Genomic DNA, 13,045 nt, shown 5'->3' with positions numbered 1-13,045 from the left:
CTATAGCAAACCTCCTGTCACCTGCATGGGTACATATAAGAACCCAGGTACTGAAGAATTCTGAGGAGTTGAATAGCATTTAGCTATTCAGTGAGGAGACAGGGCCTAGATAGGACTGCTTACCAGTTTAGCACCATCCACCTGCTGAGCCGTGAGCTGGGCTTATTGAAAAGAAATATTACTAATGAAACACTCTTGGCCTAAGGTTCTTCCTACTCTTTTTGAAGTAGAGAAGAAAATAATAGACTCCAATCCATCTGCAGCTCAAATATAACTCTGCTATAGTAGGCCACATTATTTTCATATCTCTAAGAACAGCTCTCCAACCATGACAGGGGCTGGAAGCCATGTTACTTCTGCCTACGACTGATAGAACCAGTATGATCCAAGAATTTGGCTCTGCTGGGGCCAGCAAGTGGTATAGTGGTTAAAGCTCTGGAATCCCACATAGTTAACTGGAGTTCGAGTCTTGGACCTGTTGACCTGAAACTCACACTGGGCACATGTGTGTGCTTGCCCCAAATCTCAGGAGAATGAACGAGAAGGGACTGCAGCATGGCCATGTCCCCTGGGGCGGGGAGGGGGGGTGATTTCTTGCTTTCTGTTTCTTTGGTGAGCATGTGTTCTTTTGCCCTATAGCAAAAAGCTCTCTTAAAAAAACAAAAACATGAAGAATTTGGCTAAGGAAAGGATGACTGGAATGAAAGTTGAAAGCTGGCCAGCAGTAAAATACAACACTCTGCAAGGCTGATCCACTGGAGAAGGTTCTGGGCTCATGTTCAGAGACCTCCCTGACTACACCAGCTCATGTATCACCATGATCTGGGGCTGACTGAGGCTGGAGGTGGATTGTGGTGTTAAGACCTTGTTGGAGGTGCTGTCTCTCTGTTTCCCTCTCTCTCTCTTTCTCTTGCTCATAGAAAACATAAATAAACTTTGAAATAAAAAATAGAATTTGACTCAAGAAGCCACAACCCTGTGATTTTATAAACTAAATCACATTAATGAGAATGCTCTGAAACTACTGACATTTACATAGTTCTTAACCTCTTCTCAGGCTTGACAGTTTAACCTTTACATAGCCTCTGTGAGATATCATACTATTCTTGCAATAATCACCTTGGATCACATATTGATGTAGATGGTCATGTCTACCTAAGAAGCATGTATATTTATTTAGTATGTGTGGTGTGGGGTGGAGGGAGTAGGTGGAAGGCCCCATTTAGTAAAGCTGTTCTGAGCACCAGCTGGTATCACTCCAGTCCTGATGAGGAACCAAGACTGGACTAAGCGTAATTGGTCTTGGATACAGCCTGCACTCCAGGAGCTGCACTGCAAGGTCATGCTGACCCCAAAAGTAGCAGATAAAGACCCAAACTGAGTACTGGGAAGTCTAACTTACCAGTGATGGATGGAAAAGACCCACCAAATGTTTCATGTATGCTTATCCCACTGTGCCTAACTCCCCTGTATATCAGTCATGAATATGGTTTCCCAAAATAGCTTGATTACCCAATAAAAGAAGCCTTCTTCCTCCTGGCAGGTGAGCTGAGGCACCTCTGGCTTCAGGTCCCCGGAAACTATTTCTCTCAATAAACTTTCCTTTTCTCTTGTGATGATGCCTCCTGAGTCTTAACTCCAGACAGGTCAGTAGGAGAGTGGGAATTAGTTCTAAGTGCTCATGTATGTACAAGGCCTCTGATCTCCCATCACTACAAACTTGTAATTGTAATTGCTTGTCTTCCACTCTGTACAATAAATCCTCTAATTCTGAACATGATGATTGGTCCAGATGAAAAACATGTATCCTGAAGTTTTAAAATCGAGTATGGTTCTCACAAGAAGTTCACATTGGGATATAAACTTTTCTTTACATTCTGCTTAAAACCTATGAATTGTATGCAACCCAAAGCTTTACCATTTGAAGACACATAATTTAGAGCTCCAGAGATGACAACTAAAAAAAAAGAAAGAAAAAAGAAAAAAGTGAATTATGAAGTGCTAGACTTGCACTGAGTGAAAGTGCTATTCTCTCTGCCCTTACCCTGCTATGTATCACAGTCAACTCCACCTGCATGCCTCTGCGTTGTGGAATCTCTCTGGGTTTCAGAACTTCCATGACTGAGAAGTACAACAGAGTCCATGAAATGCTAGAGCATTAGGAAAGGATGATGGGTTGTTTCTAGGATGTCCCCCAAATCTCTTTAATCAAAGCAGTTATACTTCCCGAAAGAATGTTATTGGACCATGTCGCCATCATTTAATTTGGAATACTTTGTCTTTCAGGGTCTTGATTTCTTTGTGTGCACAGCATCCTTTTTCCCATCAGCTGTTATTATAATAGCACTTTTGATATCACTCAGCCATATGACTGGAGCACCAGAAATATTTACAGGAAAAAAAGAAAAGTTTGGATTATTTTCCTTAAAAGGTAATTACTGCATGGGGAGAGGGCACTTGAGTTTTTCTGCTTTTATTTAGTCTATACACAGCTTTTTTAATAAGAAAATTTACCTTCCAATCTGTGGTCACGTGAAAAGGCAGAGATAAAAACCAAACCAAACCAAAAAAGCACCAGAATGGTCCCTTTTACTTCTAACTCTGCAATTTCTGGAATTGGGGTGGTGGTCTTGAAGACCAAAGCAGACCCTCCTGCTATACCTTAGGCTGGGAAGAAGGTTGGTGATGAGCTGGTATCAGATGGCATTGCTTTCCCTTTGCTCCTTTCTAACTCTGCAACTGCAGGAACTGGGGTGGTGGTCATGAAGACTGAGATAGCCCCTCCTCCCACACCAGAGGCTGGCTGGGGGGTTTGGTGAGGAGCTGGTGGCACCGTTTTCACTTTACTCCTGGAGGAATGGAAGGTAGGGCAGTATCCACATCAGAAAGGTGGCCCCTCCTACTGTCTGATTCTGCAACTGCAGGAACTAGGGTGATGGTCTTAAAGGCCCCTCCTCCTGACAGTGTCTTCCTTTTTTAAAGTCTATGTGAGTTGATTGCACACCTACTGTGTACATAGTGATTACACACCTACTGTGTACATCGTCACAGGAGTAAGCAGCACCAGCAGTATCTAGGAATATGCATTGATGCCTTGCTCAGGACCCACCCCAGACTTACAGGATGAGAAAAAATATGGGCTGGCCCTATAACCTGTGTTTTAATAAACTCTGCAAGTGATTCTGATGAATGCCTGAGGTAAAGATGCATGGAGGGAGGGTATTCAGATGGGGCCTGGGTACTTTGGTTATAGTAAATGATAAGCATGCTGAGACATAGTATGACCCCACTGAGCCACATTTGTTAGTTTTAAAAGTTTTATAAATAAAATGAATTTATTTTTTCTCTGTATTAACATTGGTTTTAGAGGGGTAAAAAAGCAGTCATGTTTTCTGTTTGTATGTATTTTATCCAAAGAATACCTTACCCAACATCTGAATTCAAAGATTAATCCCATGGGGGGGAAACTGAAGCATTTTTGCTTGTGGTCTGGTTGCTTAATTTTTTTTTTTTTGAGAGGTTTTTGCTATCGGGCGCATGCGCTCACCAGACAGAGAGAGAGAGAGAGACAGAAAGCGAGAAGTCACCCCCCCAGGGGGGATGGCCATGCCACAATCCCTTCTCCTCCATTTTCCTCTCGGGATCATGGACACGCACGCACACGCGCCCGGCGTGAGTTTTAAGCCACCGGGTCTGGGACGTGAACCACGGTCAACTACATGGGAGTCCAGCGAGAGAGCCATTATGCTAACTGCTGGTCCCTGGTTGCTTAAATATTCATATTTCTTTTTATATCATTTAATTATATTTCTGATGACCTAGTACCTCAAAATTAACTACAATAAATTGAAATTCATCAGATGACCAAAAAACCAGCACAGAGGCACAAAAAATGTGAGAAGCCAAGAAAATATCTCTCCCTCAAGGGAGAACATCAATTCCACATCACCCCCAGGTGGTACAAAGGGAATCGTAGGCACAGTCCCTCAAAAATATAATTAGGTGATATAAAAAGAAGACAAAACTTCTGACCTAGAAAAAAATCACCAAAAACACTGAGAAAATAGCTAAACAAAACAAAAAAAGAGTATAATATATGAGAAGTACTAGAAACCATGAAATGCCCAAGCATCCAAATAATTGGTATCACAGAAGATGAAGAAACTAATAAGCACATTGATCATTTATTCCATGAAATCCTAGAAGAAAACTTTCCAAACCTAAAGAAGCATTCAAATATCCAGATCCAAGAAATACAAAGGACTCCAAACAGAATCAACCCACGATCTTTTCCACAGCACATCATAGCCTGATAAACCAAAACCACAGACAAAGACAAAATACTAAAATTGGCAAGAGAGAATGCCAAGTTACTTACAAAGGTTATTCCATCAGGCTAACATTAAACCTCTCACCAGACACAGTGTAAGCAAAGAAATAATGGGAAAATATAATCAAAGTGTTAAATGAAAAACAATGTCAACCAAGATTACTATACCCAGAAAGATTATGTTTCAATTGGGAAGAAAAGATTAAAAAAAGATGAACAACAACAACAAAAAAGTGAACAACAACAACAAAAAAGTGCTCAGATAAACAAAACCTGAAAGAATTTACCAACTCCAGACCAGCTCTTCAAAAAGTTCTGAAGGGAGTGCTATATCAAGAAAACTAGACAGACAGATAGAAACAAGATTTAAAAAAAAAAACAAACAAAAAAATAAAATGGCTAACAGTAGGGAAAAGTCTGGAAATATTGATAATAACATTGAATGATAATGATTTAAATTTTCAAATCAAGGGACACAGACTGGCTAAATGGATAAAGAAAACAACAACAACTACAAAACAGAAACCCCCTATCTGTTGCCTACAAGAAACCCACATCTTGGATAAAGACATATATAGACTAAAAGTAAAAGGCTGGAAAAAGGTATTCCATGCTAATGGAAACCAAAAAAGGGCAGGGATTGTGATACTAATTTCAGACAAAATAGAGTTTAAGATGAAAACAGTAAGAGACAAAGAAGGATAAATGGGCTATGCATTAAGAAGATATAACATTTATAAATATCTATGCACCCAACCCAGGAGCACCCAAATATGTGAAGGAAAGACTGCTAGATCTAAAAGGAGAGATAGACTGCAACATCATAATCATTGGTTATCCCGATACCCCATTATCTTTGCTACACTGGTCAATGAGACAAAAAATAAACAAAAAGATACAGGACCTAATTGATACCATAAGTCAGATGGACTTAATAGACATCTATAGAACATTCAACCCCCAAACCACAAAATACACATTTTTCTCACCCCCACACAGTACCTTTTTGAATACTGGCCATTTGAAAAAACACGAAACAAGCCTTTATAGATTCAAAGGCTTAGAAACTATATCCAGCATCTTCTCTGACTATGATAGAATTAAACTTGATATCAATTTTGGGAAAAACTCTCAAAAATACACAAATACATGGAAACTAAACTACCTACTCCTGAATGACTTCACAATTACTGAAGACATTAAGACTGAAATCAAAAGGTTCGTGGCAACAAATGATAATGAGTACCCAAGTTTCCATAATCTATGGGACACTGCAAAAGCAGTCATAAGAGGGAAGTTCATAGCAATTAGTGCTCATAAGAAAAAGATGAAAAGGTGGCAAATGAACAACCTAACATCATGTCTCAGAGAATTGGAAAAACAACAACAACAAAATCTAAAAAATGCCAGGAGAAAAGAAATAATAAAGATTTGAGCACAAATAAATGAAATAGGAAATAAATGAACTATACTGAAAATAAATAAAACCAAAAGCTGGCTCTTTGAAAAGATAAACAAGATTGACACACCAACAGCTAGACAATTAAGAGGAGGAGAGAAAGGAACCAGATAAATCAAATTCATACTGAAACAGGCAATATTGCAAGACACAGTAGAAATACAAAACATCATTAGAGCAACTAGACATCAACAAACAAGAAAACCTGGATGAGATGGACAAATTCCTGGACACATAATCCTCCAAGATCGACTCAGAGGACATAGAAAGCCTGAACAGACCCATAATAATAAATGCAATTGAATCAGTAATAAGTAACCTACCAACAGAGAAAAGCCCAGGTCCTAATGGCTTCAATTCTGAATTCTACAAACCTTTTAAAGAAGAGGAAACCTCATTGTACTAAAATTATATCTAAAGACCCAAAAGGAAGAAGCCCAAATTCATTTTATAAAGGCTTCATCACCCTTATTCTCAAAACAGATAAGAGTATGACAAGAAAGAAAAACTACAGATCAATATCTCTGATAAATATAAATGAAAAAATTCTCAACAAGATACTAGCAAATCATATCCAACAACAAAAAAACAAAGATTATTCATCATGACCAGGTAGACTTTATTCCAGGGATACAAGGGTGGTTCAACATACACAAAACCATAAACATAATACAACATATTAACAGAAAGAAAGATTAAAACCATATGATCATTTCAATTGATGCAGAAAAAGCACTTGACAAAATACAACATCTCTTCATGATTAAGATTCTCAGCAAAATTGGCATAGAAGGATAATTTTTCAGCATAATAAAAACCATCTATGCAAAACCTATAGCTAACATAATGGGGAAAAGTTGAAACACTGGTACAAGACAAGGCTGCCCACTTTCCCCACTCCTTTTCAATATAGTTCTAGAAGTATTAGCCAATGCAATCAGACAAGAGAATAAAATAAAAGGCATTCAACTAAGACAAGAACAATTGAAATTATCTCTCTATTTTCAGATGATAGGATTATATACATAGGAGATCCAAAGGTATCCATGCAAAAACTTCTCAAAGTAATAAATGAATACAGTTAAGTGGCCTGATAAAAATCAACTTATAAAAATCTATAGCTTTTCTATATAAAACAACAAACAGACAGAAGTAGAACTGAAGAAAGTAATTTCATTTACCAGAGCCACAAAAAGTATAAGATACCTAGGAATAAATCTAATCAAGGAAGTCAAAGACCTCTACAAGGAAAATAATGAAAATCTTGAAAAAGACATTGAAAATGACACAAAAAAGTGGAAAGACATTTCATGTTCTTGGATTGGGAAAATTAATATAATCAAAATGGCAATTCTACCCAAATTAATCTACATATTTAATGTGCTCTCTATCAAATTACAGAAGACATTCTTCACAGATCTGGAAGAGACAATTATAGAATTTGTCTGGAATAAAAAAGACCCTGTATTGCCAAAGCAATACTGCACAAGAAGAGTTTAGTGGGTGGCATCTCACTCCCTGACCCCAAATACATTACACAACTGTGATAATTTAAACAGCATAAAAGTAGACATGTGAACCAATGGGACAGAATAGAGACCCCAGAAATAAACCCCAAAACATACAGTCAACTGATTTTTGACATTGGTACCTGTCAATCAAGTGGGAATGGGAAACCTCTTTAGCACATGGGTATCCACCTGCCGAAAGATGAATCCGAATCTCTATCTCTCATCATTTACAAAAATCAACTCAAAGTGAATTAAAGATCTAATCAAACTATAAAAGATGTCAAACTATAAAACTACTGGTGGAAAACATTTAGGAAATTCTGGGAGACATTGGGGTAGGCAAAGACTTCTTAAATAAGACCCCCCAAAGCACAGACAATAATTCCCAAAATAGACAAGTGGAATTACAGCAGATTAAGAAGTTTCTGCATAGCAAAAGACCCAGTAATCAGTGTGAATCAACAACCCTCAGAATGGGAGAATATATTTGTAAAGTATGCTTCGGATAAAGGACTGATAACCAGAATACACGGGGAATTCAAGTGGCTTACCCCTCCCCCCAAAATGATTAACCCAATTAAAAGATGGGTAAAGGAGATAAACAACTCTCTAAGGAAGACTTATGAACAGACAATAAAGCATATGAAACAATGCTCAACATTCCTCATCTTAAGAGAGATGCAGATCAAAACCACAATGAGATACCAAGTAACCCTAGTCAGAATGGCAAATATTAAAAAAATAAAAATAATAAAGGCTGTCAGAGATGTGGTGAAACCGGAACTCTTCTACACTGCTGGTGGGAATGTAAATTGGTCCATTCACTGTGGAGAGCAATATGGAGGTTCCTCAAAGACCTACAAATAGAATCATGTAACTATTTGATCTACCAATTTCACTCCTGGGTATTTACCCAAAGGATAGGAAAATGCTAAGTTGTAAAAGTGCTTGCACATCTATGTTTATTGCAGCATTATTCGCAATGGCTAAGACACTGGAACCAACCCAAATATCCACAAACAGATGAATGGATTGAAAAGGTGTGGCACATATATTCTATGGAATATTACTCAGCCATAAAAGACAAGACCCTAGCATTTGGTAGAAAGTGGATGAATATAGAAGATTTACTGCTGAGTGAAGCAAACTAGGCTACAAAAGAGAGACATTGTGTGTCTCCACTTAACATATACCAACTTTCTGTACTCTATGATGGAAACAGAAAGACAGAGGGCATAGAAGCATTGAAAATGGCTATGGATAATGGAGATATGTGGGAAGGAAGGAAGGGGCGAGTGTAAGAAAAGAAATTAAGGAGGAAAATAGAGAGGCAAGACATTTATGGGATACAGAAATGAATTATTTGTTGATAAAAACGTGCTTTGTATCTTCAACTGGACTGGCTTGAAGTGTATGCATGTTGAGTATATTCAATGTACAAGTTGAGTGATGTATAGTGATTAAGTGTATAAAATAAATTAAAATTAAAAAAGAAAAATGAGGAACCAGCAGTTGGCGTAATGGTTATGTCACTGGACTGCCATGTAGTCGATCACAGTTCGAGTCCTGGACCTGGTGGTTTAAACTCACGTCGGGCACATGTGCATGCGTGCCCAAGATCCCAAGAGGAGAATGGAGGAGAAGGGATTATGGCATGCTCATCTCCCCAGGGGGTGATTTCTCGCTTTCTGTCTCTCTCTGTCTTTCTGGCAAGCACACACACCCTATAGCAAAAACCTCTTCAGAAAAAAAAAAAAAAAAATGAGGCAGAGAGTAAGGAAAAAGCTGGAGTTTGAGTGAAAGGCCCCAGATAAAGTGAAAAGGGATGCAGTTGATGGGAAGAGATGGGAGTGTCTCTGTCATCACTGGCCATGCCACTCCCACTCTTTGTCCCTCTCCCCAGCTACCTGACTCACACTCCACTTGCTGGCGACTGAGCAGAACACTGACAAGTGGGGGTGGACTTGGTTCCATTTTGGCAAAAGAGTGTGTGTGTGTGCATTGTGGGAAAGCGCTGTCTGGTGGAGGAGAGGAGGAGCACAAAGACAATGCCTATAGGGATTTTCTCAGGCCTGCCACATCGCTGTTTAGATAAGTGCACTCTTTACAGCCATTCTTTTGGATGTTGTGCAGAATCTAGTACTTAAGGCAAACAGCTGACCTGTCAGTATTGGGGTGTCCTCTGCAGCTGTGATGTGCTTTGCACAACAGTGGGATATCTTTAGGACAAACTCAGTCATACACCACTGGTAGGTTCTGCAACGTATTACAAGGGTGCAGTTCTTTCTGGGCTCTGATGCTAGGTTCATATATATTCACACAAGTTCCATCCTCTTGATGAGCTGACCCATTCGTCACTATGTAAGGACCTCCTTTGTCTTGTTTTCCTGTTTTTGATTTGAAATTCTTTTATCTGATATAAATATGACTACTTCTGCTCTCTTCTGGTTTCATTTACATTGAATATCTCCTCCCACATATTTAAGTCTATGTGTGTTCCTCAAAATTTAAAATAAAACCAGGATCTGTTTCTGCAATTGCAAACCCTGAGTGATGGGGCAAATGAGGAGACTCTCGCTCATACTTCTTGCCTTCAGTCCCTTGATTGCATGATTTCATACTGTGTTTGATTTAATCTTACGATTTTTTAAACAAATTTTTTGCTGGGACCAGCAGTCAGCATAATAGCTATGTTGCTGGACTCCCACGTAGTCGACTGCGGTTTGAGTCCCGGACCCGGTGGATTAAACTCACGCCGGGCGCGTGTGCGTGCATACCCAAGATCCTGAGAGGAGAATGGAGTAGAAGGGATTGCGGCATGGCCATCCCCCCTGGGGGGGTGATTTTTCGCTTTCTGTCTCTGTGTCTCTCTCTGTCTTTCTGGAGAGCGCAAGCACCCTATAGCAAAAACCTCTCCAAAAAAAGAAAAAAAATTTTTTTTTTTTTTGCTGAAGCTTGTGTGTGCTTCCCAGAGAAACAAAGAGGGAAAGTGAGGAAGCATCCCACAGGGATGATGGTCACATTGCAGTCTCTTCTCTTGGGATTTTGGGCATACACCAACACATGTCTGATGTGTTTTTCAAGATGCCAGGTCAGGAGTTTCAAGGGCACAGTAGGCCCTGTGGGATCCAGCACCTTAACCACCATGCCACCTGCTGGCCCTTGTTCATTATTGCCCCTAAGGGCACTAAGTCCATTGGGAATACGGCTGGTGAAAGGCCAGTGGAGTGACAGACCTGGAAACGAAATGTAAATACACATATATGTATGTATGTATAGTGTGTGTGTATGTGTACATATACATATGTACATATATATCATACACACACACACATATATACAGAGAGAGAGAAGTGTCTTCGAAAAACTTTAAGGAAAATGATCATCATGAAAAAAATAAACATGGATTTCAACGTGTTTTCATATTAAAACAAAATCCCTTTGATTTTTCCATGAACTTTTTGAAGTGCCTTCATATACCTATATATATTATAAATGTATACTATATTTACATGCAAATATAAAAACTAGCACATAAACATATAGGAAGAAGGATGATGGTAATGGGGCTGTTCGATGACTTCCAGCCATTGAAAATCACCACCTAATTCAAAAGGCAGCTCCTGTTTGAGCAATAGGGTACCATCAGTCAGTACTTGACTCAAGCATAAAATTGAAGACGGCACCAAATCTATATATTCAAGAAAAATACTATTTTAATGCCATACTTGAAAATAAAATTATGCCAACACATCCATAATAATCAAGAAATCAAAATTTTAAGAGAACTGAAGAAAGGCCGTGTACTAGCAAGTCCTCGACAATTTTCTGATTTTTTATTATGGGTTTTTGCCATAGGGTGCCTGCACTTCCTGAGAGAGGCAGGAAAGTGAGAAACCACCTTGCTTCCCCTCTGTCAACGCCACCAACTCTCTAACCCCGCTCCCACCTTTCACCAACTCCCTCACCCGCCCACCTTGCCCCTCCCAACCCTGGGGGAGGGTCGAACCCCAAGCCCTCCCTTAGTTTCCGGTCACTCAGACTTGTCCCCACAGGCTCCCAGTCAGATTTTCAGGTCTCCAGGTCCTTTCCAACCACAGTCAGCCAGATCCCTGACAATCTTAAAGTCAAGAAGGCCACAGCACAAAGAAATCATGGTAAATTCCACTGAGGCAAAAAACGTTCAAAACCAGAACTTAAATAAAATGATCTAAGATTGTCGGTGAGGCAGAAAAAAATGACCAAACATGGCCATTCCCTCGGTCGAAAACATAGTAGGAATGTTGAAAATATTGAAATGGCATCCCCATTAAAAAGGGGAAAGTAAATTACATAAAACCCCTATTAGCATAAAACCCCCGCCCTGGGCTTCACCACTCCTAAACTGCTTATTTCTGTGCTCGCACCGCCTAGGGGAGGGGTCCCGTGCACGGTGACAGCGGCCAAGGGTCGCAGCACCGCACCGTCAGTCCCCAGGGTCGGCCGCCCCCAACAGCGACACCGCACACCCTGCGAGAGTCCGTGCAAATGGCCAGGTCGAGCTCGAGCCCTCCAGTCCCAGAAAACGCGGCATCTTTGGTGAAAATGCGGCTCGCTGAGGCGTCTCTGAGCAGTAAAGCGCCAGACACAGGGACGAGTTCCGAAAACCAAAGGCTCCGTGCGCCGCCGGACGGCAATTCCCCAGCGCTGCAGCGGCCAGACTCGAGGCCTAGCCCGCAGAGGAAAATGCCGCTCTGCACAGGCGGAGTATTTAAGTACCCAACGCTGGAGCCCGCCCTGGCACAAGCCCTGCCCTCCTGCTGTGCCGGCTCCCGGGCGGCAGTACCGGCCTCTCGGGCGCCCTCTGGTGGCTGTGCTGGCGCACCTTCGGGAACTTTGAGCTCGTTTGGCACCAGTGCCCGCGCGCCCCCTGGCGGCCGGATTTCTCTCGGAGACATTCACAATGGTCCCCCTCTACCTGCTAATGGCAGGAGTGATGCTCTGCTGCCTGCTCACTTGGTTGGCACATGCCGTCCAGTGCTCGCCTGGACAACATGGACATATTGATGTGGTTGAGACAGTTGAAAAGGGTTCCCTCTCAGTCGTGCCTCCATGACAGAATCAATTTCCAATTTCCTTGGAAACCAGACAATATCACCCAAATCCACAAGACACAAGCCACCTGTTTCCATCATCAGATGCTGCAGCAGATCTTCAGCCTCTTCAGCACAGAGGACAGCCATGCTGCTTGGGGTGGCCTCGTCCTCCCTCAACTACTGGTCTGCCTTCACTACCAGCTGCATGAACTAGAGTCGGCAAATGTCCAAAATCTGACCTGTCCCGACTTGGGGGTTGCTGTCCGGAAGTATTTCCAAGGAATCATGAGCTACCTGCAAGAAAAGAAACACCGCCCCTGTGCCTGGGAGGTTGTCAGAAGGGAGATCGAAGAGCGCCTGTTCCTCATTGACCGTGAACTCAGAGAGGAGGCAGCAAGTGAAGAAAGTTAGGCTCCAGACTCTCTGACCAGCTGCATCAGCGTTTGCGAAGCCCACAAAGGGACGCGTGATTTACACGTTAATATCTCAGGCCAAAATCATAGGATTCTTCTTAACATAAATTTTACATCAAAAGTGTTTGGAGAGAACAAATCTTCTACTGTCTTAAATAAATTATGTGGTTTATAATTGTATTTATCTATATAATTTTTGAGGGATATTTGTTGATTCTACAGTCTGATCTGTATTTTCCATAGAAAATGTTTTTCAG

General features: G+C 40.9%; 1 protein-coding gene across 1 annotated transcript; it reads left to right on the top strand.

Annotated features, from left to right (window-relative positions):
- The first annotated feature begins 12,333 nt into the window (after nt 1-12,333).
- Nucleotides 12,334-12,786, top strand: LOC106733346 (interferon alpha-13). The gene has a single exon (XM_014582395.1). The coding sequence runs from the start codon at nt 12,334-12,336 to the stop codon at nt 12,784-12,786; it is 453 nt and encodes a 150-aa protein (XP_014437881.1).
- Nucleotides 12,787-13,045: the final 259 nt, after the last annotated feature.

This window comes from Tupaia chinensis, unplaced genomic scaffold, assembly GCF_000334495.1.
Source record: "Tupaia chinensis unplaced genomic scaffold, TupChi_1.0 Scaffold143585_1, whole genome shotgun sequence".
NCBI lineage: Eukaryota > Metazoa > Chordata > Mammalia > Scandentia > Tupaiidae > Tupaia > Tupaia belangeri.
The sequence above is the reverse complement of the archived record's forward strand: the minus strand, read 5'-3'. Positions and strand labels throughout refer to the sequence as shown.

Bases quoted from the DNA above. Each gene is read 5' to 3' on its own strand.
- LOC106733346 (XM_014582395.1), top strand. From the start codon at position 12,334: ATGGACATATTGATGTGGTTGAGACAGTTGAAAAGGGTTCCCTCTCAG.